This window comes from Lissotriton helveticus, chromosome 8 (genome assembly GCF_964261635.1).
Source record: "Lissotriton helveticus chromosome 8, aLisHel1.1, whole genome shotgun sequence".
Taxonomy (NCBI): domain Eukaryota; kingdom Metazoa; phylum Chordata; class Amphibia; order Caudata; family Salamandridae; genus Lissotriton; species Lissotriton helveticus.
Genome location: NC_136069.1, coordinates 1524453210 through 1524469665, shown reverse-complemented (window position 1 = coordinate 1524469665; position 16456 = coordinate 1524453210). Strand labels below are relative to the sequence as shown.

The 16456-nt window shown below is 43.4% G+C and overlaps 1 protein-coding gene across 1 annotated transcript in view; it reads right to left on the bottom strand.

The window, feature by feature from the left end:
* RSF1 (remodeling and spacing factor 1) overlaps positions 1 to 16456 on the bottom strand; it is a 713574-nt gene that overhangs the window by 168408 nt on the left and 528710 nt on the right. The window contains exon 13 of the mRNA XM_078658500.1: positions 10488 to 10698. Coding sequence (XP_078514626.1) covers positions 10488 to 10698 — 211 coding nt within the window. The remainder of the gene's footprint in view (positions 1 to 10487; positions 10699 to 16456) is intronic.

Below are 16456 nucleotides of genomic sequence, written 5' to 3'. Positions count from 1 at the left end.
CTCCACGAAGGGATGAAAGACGTCGCCGAGTGGATGAAGAACAGCCGCTTGAAACTGAACTCAGACAAGACGGAAGTCCTCATCCTTGGACCATCACACTTCGCCTGAGACGACTCCTGGTGGCCCCCTGCCCTGGGCACCGCCCCCAAGCTGACAGACCATGCACGCAACCTGGGCTTCATCCTGGACTCCTCCCTCTCCATGACCAGACAAGTCAACGCCGTCTCCTCTTCATGCTTCCACACCCTGCGCATGCTCCGCAATATCTTCCAATGGATCCCGATCGAAACCAGGAAGACGGTCACCCAGGCCCTCGTCACCAGCCGGCTGGACTACGGTAACACCCTCTACGCCGGAACCACAGCCAAGCTACAGAAAAGACTACAACGCATCCAGAACGCCTCCGCCCGACTCATCCTGGACATCCCTCGACGCAGCCACATCTCCGGCCACCTGAGGAACCTGCACTGGCTCCCCGTCAACAAGAGAATCACGTTCAGGCTCCTCACCCACAAGTCTCTCCACAACCTGGGCCCCAAGTACCTCAACGACCGCCTGACCTTCCACGCGCCCACCCGCCAGCTACGTTCAGCTAGCCTCGACCTCGCCGCCGTTCCACGCATCCGAAGAGCCACCGCCGGAGGCAGATCCTTCTCCTACCTGGCAGCCAAGACATGGATCTCCCTCCCCATCCACCTTCGGATGACCCAGGACCACCTCGCCTTCAGGAAACAACTCAAGACCTGGCTGTTCGAGCAGTAGCGTCCCCCTTCCCCCAAGCGCCTTGAGACCCTTCCGGGTGAGTAGCGCGCTATACAAGTGCTATGATTGATTGAACAATAAATTACACTGACAACATGAATGCACTAAACACAACGAGGAAATGCTGTGACATGGCTCATTAAAACACTATGGGGTTTTTATACGATTTTGATGAAAAGGGCCAAACATTGAATTATACAGAAAAGGCCCATTTTTGCCAGCACAGCAGCAGTTCAACAACCAAATCAAGATTTCTACAGAAAGTCGATGGAGCATTTTTTATTGAAAGTGCTCTCGCTGATATGTGCAAGGGCACTTCCGGCAACATTGTAACGCTGAGATGTTCCGAAAGGCATGTTGGCACTAAGCATTTTTTTTGTTTTTCTGGTGTAATAAAAAGGCTATGGTTCAGTTTCTGAAAAACAAAAAAATAGGTACCTGGTGTGCAGCAGGGAGATTTCTCGTTGAGTGTCAGGGACATCTGTTGTTGTTTTATACATTGGATCACAATGTCTTGTAGGCCATGGCAGAAAAACTCATATATGAAGGCCTGCTATAAATAGAGAGTCTATGTGGTGGCTTGACCTCTGGCTAACTTTTTAAGGTGGAGGGGCCAGCTGATGCTACACTTTTGGAAGTTCCTCAATTTCTCCACCTCAAATAGAGGAGAGGGAACAGATTTATAACAATGGACACCAGCTTGTTTACAGCTCATGTCCCAGTTCCGTCAAGCCCTAAATCACTCTCTAAGAAACAACATACAAGTGTCGAACAAAGCACATTAGACAAAACACCTCAAATACATCCAATAAAGCACAGATATGCCATAAGTGCACCACACTTTCGACCGTGATGTGTCACACACTAACATATTACAGAACACAGTTGACAATCCTCCTGACTTAGATCCAAAAACATCCAGACTTACAGTACAGACTTGCCATGCAGTCTACCATCATGGCACTCAATAGCACACACAATCCAAAAATCCCACAAATCACCTCCTTTTAGGACCTAGAAAATGTAGATGCAATTGACAAAGTTGTCTTCAGTCAAGAAACAGAGACTGTCAAGACAGAAAGGGCTACGAGACAACATTGTGCACCATAAAAATGACATTCACATAACAGAACATAAATTATATCTATATGCGTAATCTTAGAATTTAGACAACTTTTTCTATTTAGTGGGTAATAATTCAAGCAGCTCCTAAAACTATATCATTACATGTGCATCAATGGAGGGTACTGATCTTGATTTTTAGAACTGACAGCCATACAAACCAACAATGTTTTAAGAAAGGACTTTTGAGTATTCTGATGCAACACTTGTTTCTATGTTTATAAAATTAGATGCAGCAATCATTAGTAAATGGAACAGTATCATATGGCTATGTACCTTTATTTTTTTTTAATTAATACAAGAAACCATGAAAATTGGATACTGAAACTAAACACAAAGCTTTCCATAGGTGGAAAGGAAGACGTTAATTTCAAGTACACAAGGATCAGATTCCATGTGAAATTCTTAGTGAATTAGGTGTCTTTTAAATGAAAAATTACAGCTGCATAGTAGTAGAATCGACCCACCATCCGGAAGAACATAGCATAATTTTCCATTTGCCCATCTGACTGCCCTTGCTATTCCAAAGAAATCTTCCAATCAAATGGTTTATCCTCTTGAAAAACACACAGGAAAGAGAGCATGATATAGTAGCACAAAAAAAAAGAAAAAGTTATTCTGTCTAAATTGCCACTTCTACTGAATCTACCTGACTGACCAATGGCAATGAAAGTTCCTCTTAACTTTTACATGGTGTTTGGACTTTACTGCTAAGGTTTAAAATGTATCCAATATACAGCTCCCTACTCTTACCAGGCCTTAAGAACTTTTGGGTGAACTAATATCAACACGCCTCAAGAAACAACCTTAATCATTTAGTTTTTGTGTATTCATTCGCTTCATGGGCACAAAGTTAAATAAGGCAAACAGCAGAAGTGAAGCAGAACACCCATGTCCAGCCCCCTGTTGTACATTTATTGCTCCTACACTAACTCATTTATTTGCCAGTTTAGTAGTGGAATTAAATATTTGCTGAATAGACCTAATGAACTGTGAAGGAAATTTCGTTAACTGTAAAACCAGCCTGCTGTGAAGCTAGACTGATCCTGCCAAAAGAAGCCATCATAATTCACAGGAAACCTGCTTGGAAGTATGACCACAAGGAACATCCATATCCTTTTCTAAGCCCTGCAATTTACAAAAGGGGTTCGTCTCTCCTGGATGCAGAGTTCAGAAGGGAAGGCACATTGATATTCTTTAATTTAAACCCTCTTATTAATTTTTTAATATAGTAGAATGGGGCGTGAAAAATCGAAATAATTACCTGCACTTATAAAACTTTAGTATGTCACAGTAAGAACAAGCATTTACAATGCAACGGTCTCGCCTTTGCAAAAGTTAGAGCTATTGGCATTGTAAATGACAAATTTTTTATTTATGTGTTGGTTTTGAAAACAGATAAATAAATGGCATTGTGATTTACAATGCCAAAAGCTTAATCTCTCTCAAATGCGATCCAAGTCAAACAGGTGGATTTCATGGTAAAGAAATGGACACTCCAGCGCTCTGGACACATTAAAAGGGCGAGGCCTACTGTGTACGGACTGGCCAGCTATTCACCAGAGTGCTGCATGTGTGTTCTGATGAAATGCTGCAAGCATGTAGAGCCTAGGTTGAAGGATGCCATCTCAGGAGCTGCAGATACTTAGGAAGACTGGGTTTAGAGTGCATAAAAACCTAATAAGAGCCTAGAAACTGGCAAGTCAGTCCCAAAGCTTTTATCACCTAGAACAAATAAGAATCCAGCTTGTCACTCAACATATTTTTCCATGCTCTCTCTACCGACACAGAGTGCCACTATAGCCCAGAACCGGTGGCTCAGAATGAGGGGCGATCAACACCTTGAGGGTGGGACTTACAACTGGTCACTCTAGACTGTTTTTACAAAATCACGCACAGAAGAGTAAACAGAAACACTGTAGCATATAACCAGCTTTCTGGGACTACTTGTTTTCCAGTCTACACAGCATGAGACCCAGCAATTAGGGCTTTGCTCTTCCCATTATAGCACGACCAAATCCGATTTGCGGGATTTGGCCGAGCAGTTTAGGTCGGACAGTTTTTACTAGAATAAGACCAAGTTAGACATGTGCATGGCCAGCCTCGGTTTGGAGCAACAGATGGTAAAACACAATACATTGGAAATGGTAATTGCCAGTGGCTAGTTTTAATTCAAGTGTGCCAGCAACTTGTTTTTTGCTTTTCTTTGGTATTTTAGCTCCTCTCTAGTGATTACCTTTCTTGGAGCTATCACATTCTGTTAATTCTATTCGCACAATAAGCCAAAACCGAAAAGCCACTTTCCCGATATCCAGCCGACCAATCTGTGCCATGCAGGAGTTTTACTCCAGGAAATATTATAATTTTCTCCGATAAACACGGACGCAACCCACATCACCAACAATTACACACCTCGGATGCCAGACTCCCGCTCCTACTTCAGTGCAGCCGATAACTATGTAACGACTTTTTTTATGAGAAGTGCTCGATGGTGGTTTGGGTATACACTCATCGCTGTAGATCCTGGGGGTTTCCAACAGCTCTTTGTCTTAAACACTTTGGAATTGACAGTCATGTTTAAGCCACCAGCCATCCGCTGGAGGAATAAAAAAAAAGTTCTAGGCGTCACGCGTAACAAGAAATCGAAAAAAACATTCAGCAAAAAAATATATAAAGATAGATACATGCGAAAGAAACCCCTGGGTAAGCACGCTGGTGGACCAACCTGGGAAGCGAGCTCGACCGGTGATCAAGTGGTAACTGGCTGTTTTTCACAAAGTAAACACCGTATATTTCCTCATTTCACAACTCCTCGCGGTGAAGTATTGCAGCCACTGCTCACAAGCACCCATTTGAGTAAGGAAAGCGGGCTGCCCACTCCTAAGGTCACCACCGCAGCCTGCTCTCCTGCGTGCTGGGAAAAGGGGGCCTGGAATCAGTGGGGGAGTCTGGGGGCGAATATCTGGCATTCCTCAGACCCTTTCAGTTGCCGGGTGTGAGAAGAGGCGTCTCGCGCGTCCTGTGGGGTATTAACATACACTCCACAGCATGGCCTGCGGGAGAAGGGATGGGGGGGGGAAATCAGATAAGAGGGGAGGGACAGGGAGACAGCGCAATGAAATGATGGGCTTGATCAAGCGATGATACCGGAGGGGTGGGCATAGGGCAATGTTGCTGGATGACACGGGGAGCGATCGACAGGAGGCGGGCAATCCGGGAACAGAGGTCGATGGATGATCTGGGGGGTGCGATACAGTTTGCCACTCACGTGTTCAAGTGTTTAAACCATATAGGGCTGACAGCGGGTCTGGGTTCATATTCAGGGCGCCATCATAAAGGGGCGAGGACGGCCACTAGAGGAAAGTAGATATATGTGGCGTTAGGGCCAAAGCTGCTGACTTAGAAACTGGGGAACCAGACTGGAGTCTCGGCTCCTCCATATAAGCTGCCGGTGCTGACGGAGCTTTCATTTCTGCTCGAGTCAACATCCTATGATTTTGGGAAAATCACTTAAATTCCCGTGCCTAAGAAATAAAAACAAATGAATCCGACCTTGTGCGTAACTGCTGTTAATATGATGTGCAAAGTAGTTTGTGCTCATGTAAAGCGCTCCAAAACCTTCTTGTCCTGTTTGCGCTGTACAAAGCTGCAAACAATAAATAACGAGGCGAGAGCGGGACGGAGAAGAGCTGCGGGGAGGAGAGCTGCGGGCAGAGGGAAGGGGGGAGGCGAGAGAGGGACGGAGGAGTGCTGCAGCAGAGGGGGGGGGAGGCGAGGCAAGAGCGGGAAGGAGGAGGGCTGCGGGCAAAGGGAAGGGGGGGAGGCGAGCGGAGCCACAATCTCTGCAGGGCTCAAACAAAAAAGATTACAAAATGCTGCTTACCAGCTCGCAAATCGATAAATCCATCCCGGCAACAGAAATTGCGCAGCCCATCCCTGCAACAGACACGTTACGAATGACAAAAACATGCCTTGAAGGAAAGAAATAAAATAAACAAACGCCCACAGCTGCATGACGGAAAAAGGGGCGGGGCTTAAAAAAGACAGAAACGCCCACGAATCTGCTCCGAGAATGATTGCCACACATCTTCCAATGGCTAGCCTCCATTTATGGAGCTAGCCAATGGAAGAGAGAGGCGGGTTCAACTCAAGTAATTGAAAAACAAAATTTCTCGAGCTGCGCGACACTGCTGCGCAGTGTACGCCAGTCGAAACCTAAAAATGAAGTGACAAGAACAAGTTGCTTAGCTTTGGATATGCTCTTCCTGTTAGGTACTCTATCCAACCACAGATTTCTTACCTTAGCATATCCCCAGGCACTAGTCTAGATCAAGAAGATTTTTCAGTATAGTTCCAGTGCGCTGGTAAGTGGCACCTTATGGTTCCTCTTCAACTCCGCTCAGATTCTGGAAGTGACGACTGGAGGAGAATATAAGCCCCACCCAAGCAAGCTGACATCAGTTTCTTTCTTGACACTATTCGAGCCCTCGTACACAGAGGTCAAAACGACAAATTACTTGTGCCGGTTTACAGTTCTCTGATTTGGACCTTTTTAAGTTGTAAAAGAGGAATCTGCAGTTAGACAGAATATTCACCAGAAAGAGCATTACCAAAGGTAAGTAACTTGTTCTTCTGATGGACACTTCTAACCACAGATTCCTCATAGATACTTAAGTAGTAAATCCCCGGTGGTGAGTCTGTGGAAATGAATCAGACCAAAATAGCATGCAGGACCGAATTGCCAAAATGCCCTCCATGTCGGACTTGGTTATCAAGGTAGAAGTGCTACATGAACATGTGCACTGATGCCTGCGTTGCATCCCAACAAATATCCAAGAAAGGCACTCCGCATACCAATGCGTTGGTAGCAGCCTCGACCTACTTACAATGAGCCCTCAATCTTCCAGAAGCTGCTTCTTGCCCAACGCCTAGCAAAACTTAATGCAGAGGACTATCCAGCTTGAAAAAGTCCTTAGCTGTCCTGCCTTACCCTTCTATGCTCCAGAGAGCCACACAAAGAACTCATTGTCCACCCGATGATCTTTGGTACAAACAATGTAAAAGCTTAGCACTCTTTTTAGGTCCTAATATTGGAGTCTCTTCTCCACTACCAAAGGCTGAGGTAGGACCAAGAATGTCAATAGTGTGATGGACTGTCAGACGTGAAAGTGAGTGACAACCTTTGGTAGAAAGACTACTGTAGTCTAGCACCAGTTTGTCCCGAAAGAAGGTGGTGTAGAGACGCTGGACAGATAAAGCTGGAAGCTCACTCAGGCAGCAAGCTGAAGTTATCAAGATGAGAAATATTGTTTTCGGAGTAGAAGATGTAGGGAACAGCTATGTAATGGCTCAAAAGAAGTGCACTTAAGAAAGGTGTAAGGACCAAGTTAAGGTCCCACTGTGGCATCACAAATGGTTTAGGAGTGAACATGTGGATTAAACCTTTAAGAAATTGCATCACAATGGGTGATTTGAACAAGGACGGGTTTCCTGGTACACGCATAAAGGGTCAAGCGGCTAACAGATAACCTCAACTGAGCCCACTGCAAATCCTTGCAGGGACAAAGATAAACCAAATAAGACATTTGACAGTTTTGCAAGCAATGGGTCCTTTGGGAGTAAGATTGAATGTAGTAAACTGCTGTTATTCAGTCTCCATGCATGGAGGTGTACAGACCCAGGTGCAAGACCTTGCACGGCAGCTGCGACAGGAGATATTCCCTAAGCATCAGGTTATCCAGAGGACAGATGCTTAAACCCAGGCACTTTGGGAGCAACACTCTCCGTGCCTAATCCGGGGCCACTGGCATGACATGGACCAGTCATTCCAAAGCTATTACAGGACTCTGTGCAAGAGAGCAAGAGATGGGAAGGTATACAAGAGGTCTGCACTCTAGATAAAATGTGTCACAAAAGTGCTAACATTGCACATTCTCTGCAGTGGCAGAGAGATCAAGCCAGAGTTTTTTCCCACTTCTGGAATATTTCCAGCCCCTCTTCCAGGTGCAATTGTCATTCGTGATTCATTAGGCATCATCAGCTGAGTTAGTCTACTCGTATGTTTTAAGATTCTGCCCAGTTGAGCACGATCAGGGAAATGCCCTTATGATTCAGCCAGGTTCAGAGGCTGATGAGGCTTGTGAAGGTGTGGGCATGGCAATGTTAAAAGAGGAACACCAAGGAGCGGGCTCATGACAGCACCCCAAACCCTTTGGGCTTTGGACAGGTGCTCGCTCCATAACACCCCCCCTCCTTCCAACACACACAGCCATTTTTGGGAATAAAGACTGACAATGTCGAAGTCCCATTGATGCCGGCTGTAGATGGAGGTGTCCCATTGTAGTACGTTGAGAGGTCATCAAAGCAATGTCTTTAAAGATGCTTGGGAATCACTGAAGAGTCCTCCACTCAGTCGCAGGATAAGCAGCAATTATTTTTTAAGTCGCTGGGATGGAAAACCCAAAAGCTTGTCCAAAGAATTCAGTGACAAATGCATCAGTCTAGGAGCTGGCACTTAAAATATCCAAGCCCGATGAGTGAAAGAAAACAATTTGAGGTGGAGTCTTTGTCCTGGTGCATGGTGGATTGAGGGGAAGTCACTGCAAGTCAAGTAACTCAAAACTTCCTTAAATAAAATCAAACTGCAAATATCCTGGCATAACACTTCAAGGCAGGAGTATACACAGTATGTGTATCTACAGCCACACATGCTACGAACACATTGTTTCAACTTCATGATCCACTGGTGTTACAAGTCCTGTACAAACAGGCTGAAAAAATAGAACTAAGGTAAAACCTTCTAACTGTGGTATACTCTCTGAGTGGAAGTAGTCTCACTGACCCGAATAGCAAAGCTTAAAAAAACACAATGAACCAATGTCTACGGCTGGTGCAGCTTAATACTATTTTTGCTTTGGTTCCTATTTTTGGAAAGTGACTTCTGCTTATGAAATAAGAAAAATGTTATAAGAGGTAAAAGAAAAAATTGGGAAATTAAAATCTGGGTGTTTTTGGCGGCCCTGCCTGGTAGTAGAGAATTATTCCAAGATTAGGAATCTGGGGAAGAATCCTAGCTGGCTAAGGCTTTTTTTAAATCTAATCTTGCATCGCCAAACAGACAATTACATAATGTTCTAGTTTATGACTTGATGGGTTTGAGCTACACTGGGACATCATTCAATAGATGGCTCCTTAAATGGGTTTGCTGTAATAGTGACTAGGGCTATATGTATAACATTTTGGCATTGTGATTCTTACTGAACTGCGTACAAGCATTAAATAGCGATTCTTATTAGGTGGCAGATTGACCTACCTCATGAATATTAATGAGAGAGGGTTGCGGATTATGACCCATTAGGAATTGCAGCCTTCACGGTGTTTTGTGGCATGCTGGGGGGCCACTACCTCCTCTTAAAAATATTTGTTTCAACGTTCACAAAGGGAAAGGTACCCCTTGAGGACCCCTTCCCAATTGCGAATAGTTACCTACTTCTTTGAGGTATTGGTAAAATATGAATGTTTAGAGACTGTAATTTGATCGCAAAACATTCAGAAATGCCACTGCGATTCAGCATTTAGAAGGGACACCCTAAACACACCCCTTCCTAATACCTAATCGATAACACAAATTTCTATTCAGTAATGTTACAAAGTCGAAATTTGTACTTTTGGACTGCCAAGCAGTAAGGGTCATTTGTACAGAATATAGCGACTGAGAGTTCCTAATTGCAACTCTTTGCGAATCGCAATTAGGAAATCGCCATTCCGAATGTACACGTTAGGAATAATGATTCCTAATGTGTGCCACAATATACCTACCTCCTGAATATTAATAAAGCAGGTCTCAATTTGCAACCCATTAGGAATTGCTGCCATCACAGGGATGGTAGCCTACTGGGTCAGCAGACCACCATGTCTGTGATTGCTTTTTTAATAAAGCATTAATAAAGCAACACTTAAAAACACAATGCAGCCTATTTTCCATAAAGGAAAACAGGATGCATTTAAAAAGATAAAATGTACCCTTTAAGTAACATGTTTTAAGAATAGGAAGAAAATATTTGTTTCAGCATTCAGATAGCAGAAGGGGTCCCGGAGGACACTTTCCGATTTGCGAATGGTTACCACAACCGCTGAGATGTCGGTAAAAAACGTAATGTTTTGCAACAGTAATTAAGTCGCAAAACAATCATACATAGCAATGCAATTCGGTATTTGGAAGGGACGCTCTAAACACAGCCTTTCCAACAACCAACTCGCTAAACACAAACTGCATGATAACATGTTACTGAATCACAAATAGTGCTCTGTACATATAGAAAAGCATTTTTGCAGTTGAATCATGCAGTTTCTGACAGCAGAAATACTTTTATAGATAAGCCCCCTAAGAGTAGGGGAGAGGGGTCCATGCTCAATAATTAAGACATAATAATGAAAACAAGAACTTAATTACAGGCAGAGTTGTATGCAAGAGGAGGAGTATTGACTATCGCACAGTCTTCCAAATTATTTACTTTCCCCTCCATCAAGTTCTATTAAAACAAACAATAAAAACATTTATAAAGAGGACACTTTGCACAGTCTATGAGAAAGGTTTAGCATACCCATCACTGATCCTAAATTCATCCTCACTTTCATCTTCATCATCAACATTGCTGTCACTGTCAAGGTCATTCAGTCGCCGCCGTTTCTTGCGTTGTATGACAGCAACCCTCTGAGGCCGTTTGCTTTCTTTTTTTTCTTCTTCGAGGATAGTGGCCATGTCCTTTCCACAATGGGCTGTGATATTGGCCATGTCTTTCCCTATGCCAAACCCTAAAAAAGTGAGCAGACATGAGACACTTGAACCTTCAATGGCAATTTCTTATTTAACCACATTGTCAAAGTGGATTATTTTATGCTAAACATGATGGCAAGAAGGAATCCACAGTAATTTCTTCAAGAACAATGAAAGTGGGTGAGTAATATGACTTACAATTTCATTACAGGGATCAGATCTGTTTCAGAAAGGTAATAAGAAAATGTTCACTAACATTCAGTCTGTGGACACTAAGATTACAAACTGAAAATGCCCCACCTCCTGCGTTTTAATAACATCTTGGTATTCCTCTGCTTGGCAGATGTGCATACAATTTTATTTTTGACCATCATGTCTCTCGCTCTCGCTCTGCAATTTAAAGTTAAAACTGATATTCTCAAGTTTGTTTTACTCAAATATCGACTGAATGCAATACAATGATCAATTAAAGTGGGAAATTCAAGGTGTCTCATAATTATGTGTAACTGTAACAAGCATTGCCAAGGTCTTTGCATTTGTATGTTAGGATGAATTTGTCAGAGGATATAAAAATAACAATATATTGCTGTTGTTATTCTGTAATTTGGTTACACTAAAACATATGTATTATATGCGTCTGTCGCTCAGGCTCTCTGATACTGCTACAGTAATGTTTTTCTATTATTTGCTGTTTGTGATTTGCTTTTTAGGTCTCGCGCCTAGCGCTGCAGTGCGCAGCGAGACTTCATGTAGGGGCTTTTGAAATCTGCCCTCACACTCGCACACGCTTGTGCGTGTGCTTTTTGTTTTGTCCTACACTATTGGCCTTTGCGTGCATCTTTATAACAAAGACAGCACGCAATTGGCCAAAGGCGGGCGCATTGCTCCGCCCATGGTCTATTGGTGGCGGTTACCCGCACGGCCGCCATGTTGTTTCAATTATCGTGCCCAGACACGGGCCGATGATCAAAACCACATGGCTCGCTGTGGCGCGGCCGCGCACCACTCGCGTGCTTGTTGGTAGCAGTACCCGCATCACTTCCACTTCCCTCAAGCTCTCGGCGCCTGCCTTGCTCACACGGCAAGCATCACACCCGGGCGCAGAAGGGGACATTCAGAAGCCAGGCTTCGGACTGTGAATCTCTAGTTAATGCCCTCTCTGGTGCCAGCGGCTTTCGTACCCCTGCCCTATGTGAGATGTGAAAATAAACTCTAGCAGCACGGCTGCGAGCGGCCCAGTGAACCCCTTTCACAGGAACCCTTCCCTTGTCACCTCAAAATAACAGACCTCTCTCCACTCAAGGTGGCACCCACTGAAGTCGTCTCGAGGAAGTAAACTACACAAAATGCCAATCTTTCCTTAAAAGAATTCCTGCCACATCAGCACAGCGAGACTGGTTCGATTCTGCACATTACCTCTCCAGCGCGCCTAGAACATGCAGGACTTTTCCGATAGTATCTCCTTAAATTCTTGTGATGTTTCTCTTTTGCAGTCCCTTTGGTGGCGCACGAATGTCCAGTTTATAAAGAATGCTGCCGTGTAAATTAAACCTTGCTATATAAGGGCACAAGTGTAGTCCAGCAATATAGAGAGCTCCACTGTCATTTAAAGACAGGGGCAGCAGGGACTGCATGGGGTCTTGTACATGTAAGGCAGATTATGCGTACAGCGCTGTAGCTCTGTCCTTTTACAGTGCCTACTTGGAAACAGGATTTTCTAGGCTCATGCGGCCTTTCGGACACTTGTAACACAGCATTTTTCTAGAATATTCCCAGTATCAGTGCTGACTGCCTGTACCCCCACCCCCGTCTGCACATTTCCCTGTCTGTGCACAAGTGTAGGTCTGTGTACTATCAAGATACCTCGAGCCCTGCGACTCCTTCGCTCAGTCCTAGCTGTTAGGTAATGAGCACGTTGCATTCTGGGACTTGTAGTGTCTCTTTTTGCATTAAACTGTAGGCCTACATTTCCAGCATAACCATTATGGCTGCGATCTTTGAGGGGACCTTTAGGTGGCTAAACTAGTAGCTATACAAGGAGTCCCCACCTCTGCACCACGGTGGCTGGAGGCAGCTCGGTGTCACGTGCTGTTGAGTGAAAAGACACTCAACAGCTTTGTGTTCTCGCAACCATTTTGGACGATTTAGCGTTTTCTGGTGGGTGCTCGCACGTCATTCACAGGGCAGGGATCAGTGAAAAGGACGAGAAAGTATAATTGGAAAAAGTGCTTTATGGGGTGTCGGTTCAGTGCGTTTGGGTGGGGGCAGGGAGTGCTTTTGACAAGTGTCTAAGAAACTAAGGGGGACTTGAGGGGCGTCTTAGCTGTCTCCTGGTTGTAACTAACGGGTTTAAACTGTAATCCCGTCTCAGCCCCTGATTCACTGTGTGGGAATGTCTCGTGCATGTCTTTTGGGAAGGCTGGGCACTAAGTGGGAACCGCGCAAAATGTTTTTTTTAAAAACACTTTGCTTAAATACAATACCACAATGGCAAAGCCCACAGGGCTGGTATGGCACGCTGGATCGCTGGTCAACTTTTTTGTTTTTTTAACTTCAAGCATAAAGTAATAAAGAAGCATGCCACTGCCTAAATGTAACACCATGTGCTTGTTTTATTAGCTTTCGTCTGGGAGGGATGCTTTTGGGCACCTCTCTTATGCAACATAAATGGGCCTGGTAAGTTTTAATGTCTGATAAATCCCACATTTAGACCTAATTCCCTTTATAAGGAAACTTGGAAATGAAGAGTTATAGCCCCATCATTAACTAAAGACAACTGACTGACAGGCGTGGGAGCTCCTTGTAATACTGTGCAGTCTTGTTAGTAGATGTTGTCTTAAGGAAATACAATGTTGGCGTAACCCACATAAAAACATTGACAGGAGACATTAATTTATTAATGATGGACTTCAGCCAATTCTATAGAAAGCATTACAAACCTAACCTGCCACATAACATGCACATCTCACGCCCATGGGCACAGTCTTATTCCAGGTCAGTCTCTCTGTAGTGATTTATGTGACTTTCAGATATAGACCTTCCTCTTCACACATTAGCTTTTGGTCCACAGCTGACAAATATCACACATGTGGCTCTTGGACCTCAAGATCTTCGAGACCGTGAATAGATGCTTCTGCTCTAAGTAGGCCAGGACCTGCCTACTATGTGCAGCGGAAAAGAAACAACTATTTGCAATGCAATGGTAGTAGCATTTGCGACAGTTTGGGCTATTGGCATTGTACATAACAATGCTTTTTATTTATAGGTTTTAAAAACCTGTAAGTGGTGCATAAACACACGCTTTGTACTTGCAGTCATTGCTTACGAGAAGCAAGGCTAGCAGTAACTGCGCCTCTTTTACTGCCAGTCTTGCTTCTCATAAGCAAGGACTACAAGTACAAAGTGCATGTTTATGCACCGCTTGCAGGTTTTCAAAACACAAATAAAAGGCATTGCAAATGCTTGTTATTTCTGTTTTAGGGAAGGTGGCTGCCACAGCTTCAACTAGTTACTTTTCTTCAGTGGAAATCATTTGACAGGCAAGGACAACAGACAATGTAAACAAGCTATGCTCGGACACTGCACCAATTATGAAAAATTACCTCAATTATTATTCTGGTAATCTTAATATTTTTTCGTCTATCCTTCTCGGCTGGGTTAGAATTGCCTGCACTACCGGACAGGGCAGCAGAAAAGCTTTTATAAAATAACACTGTCACTTTAGGAGAATCTCCATGTCAACTTTCACCCATAGGTGTGAGCTCTACCCTATTAAAGTCAGGCAACAACTGTGGCACCCAGTTTCTACATGATTGTTTTACCAACACACCATGAAGGGTTGTGGTACACTAAATGCTGATTGAGGGAATGGCCGGGAGGCTGTTGTAAAGGAAGGAGAGCAGGACTAACCACTAGAATAGTCAGTACCATCCTTTGCTCCCGGTTTCCCAAATTGTAGGAAAGACAGACGATACACCTTAAAACACCTAATAGATAAAATGTACCATGTGCCCAGCCAGGCTTTCAGCAAATTAACTGTGGAGAACTTTCTAGACAGAAGCTGTGTCAATAATTGAAGATGTATTCAGAAAGAAATACTTGCAAAAAGAAGCAAAATAGCCAATACTGTTGTTCTTACTGAGGTCTGGACTACAGACATGACTTTGGAATGGCAGTGATGCTGTCTTTGGTCTGGTTGAAAAAACATGATGTGTGAGAGAAGCCTGAACTGCTCTCAGGTCAGAAGGTTTGGAAATACAAGACATTATCCCCCTGGTGATAATGATTTTAACTGCATTATTGCCTGGATGATCCCATTACACATAACAAACAGAAATAAGTTTGGCCTTTTCTAGGTTACCTTTTAGTGCTCTGTAAATAGCTACACTTTGAAGAAACAGAGGGTCTAGGCCAGGGGTCTCCAACCTTATATGTAATAAGTGCTACTTATGCTCAACAAAAATAATTGTGAGCTATCAATAATATTAGTGTTGTAATAGTGACTACATCAGACTTGACTACATTACTGGCCACCGTATTGAAAAATATCATCAGTGATCCCATCAGTGCATCAGGAGGGTTGTCCGCAGGAAAAAAAGGATTAGTCACTTTAGAATGCCTACACGTAGGTAATGCATGCCATCCACAGCTGCAGTCCCCTGGCACGGAAGTAATCACATTAGTAATGTCTCCCTTCATGATTTATCACTCAAAAATCAGCTTTAAAAATATTTTGTGAATTCACCCATTTTTTTCAAAACATCAGCATTTGAAGGCTGAAAATTCACACTTGGAATACACATTTTTGTCCTACATATGTTAATTTTTTTTTTGTGTTGAAATTTTTTATTAAAAGATTTTTAGATGAAGATACAGAGATACACACATATGTAAATAGATAATGAAATAAAATATGAAAATGAGATAATTATACATAGGATATTTTAAATGTGGAAAAGGAAAAATAGCAATTATTCTATAAGCTATAAAGCGAAAAGGAGCAGAAAAGAAGATAGCGAAAGAATGAAAGGAAAAGAGAAAGGAAAAGAAAAGAAAAAGGAACAAAGAATCCCAGAGTAACAAAAGAAAGAAGAGAAGAAGAGGAGACCACGACAAATGAAAAGGATTAAGGAGCAGGATAAGACCAGGAGGAGTACACGAACGTAAAGGAAAAATGAAAATAATTAAGAAGGGATAGCAGACGTTGGGGAGGAAGGAATGGAAACAGAGTCACTATCCACCGTAGCTTCTATGAATGTATCCAAATTTTCCACAAGTTGCCAAAAGATCAAAAACATAGTGAACCGTCACTGGGCACTTTTGCAAAATGAAGGAGATTTCAACGGAATTTATGATCAAAAGCCATTTTTTGCCTACACTAGGTCAAAAAACTTAAAGGAAGGAATGCGTTACTTACCTGTAACAGCAGTTATCCAGTATTGGTGTCTTTCATAGATTCACATGCCTGAATCATTCCCCGTCGTCGAGATGGGAGCCCCGGTAATAGAAAAGTAATGTCCTATAGACATACATAGAGAAAAGTAGGCCTAAAGGCCTTGCCTTAGTAGCCTATCTATCCTGAAGGTAGCCAATCAGCTACCACCTACCTCTAGAACCTTCCTGCCAGGAGCCTCAGTCTCTCAGATTTTCGTACGCACCAAGCTAGGTAGACGTATATATGTTCTGGAGTGAGAGATGAGTCCTTTCTGGGGAGGTGGGAGGGTTGCATGTGAATCTATGAAAGACACCAATACTGGATAACTGCTGTTACAGGTAAGTAACGCATTCCTTATCCAG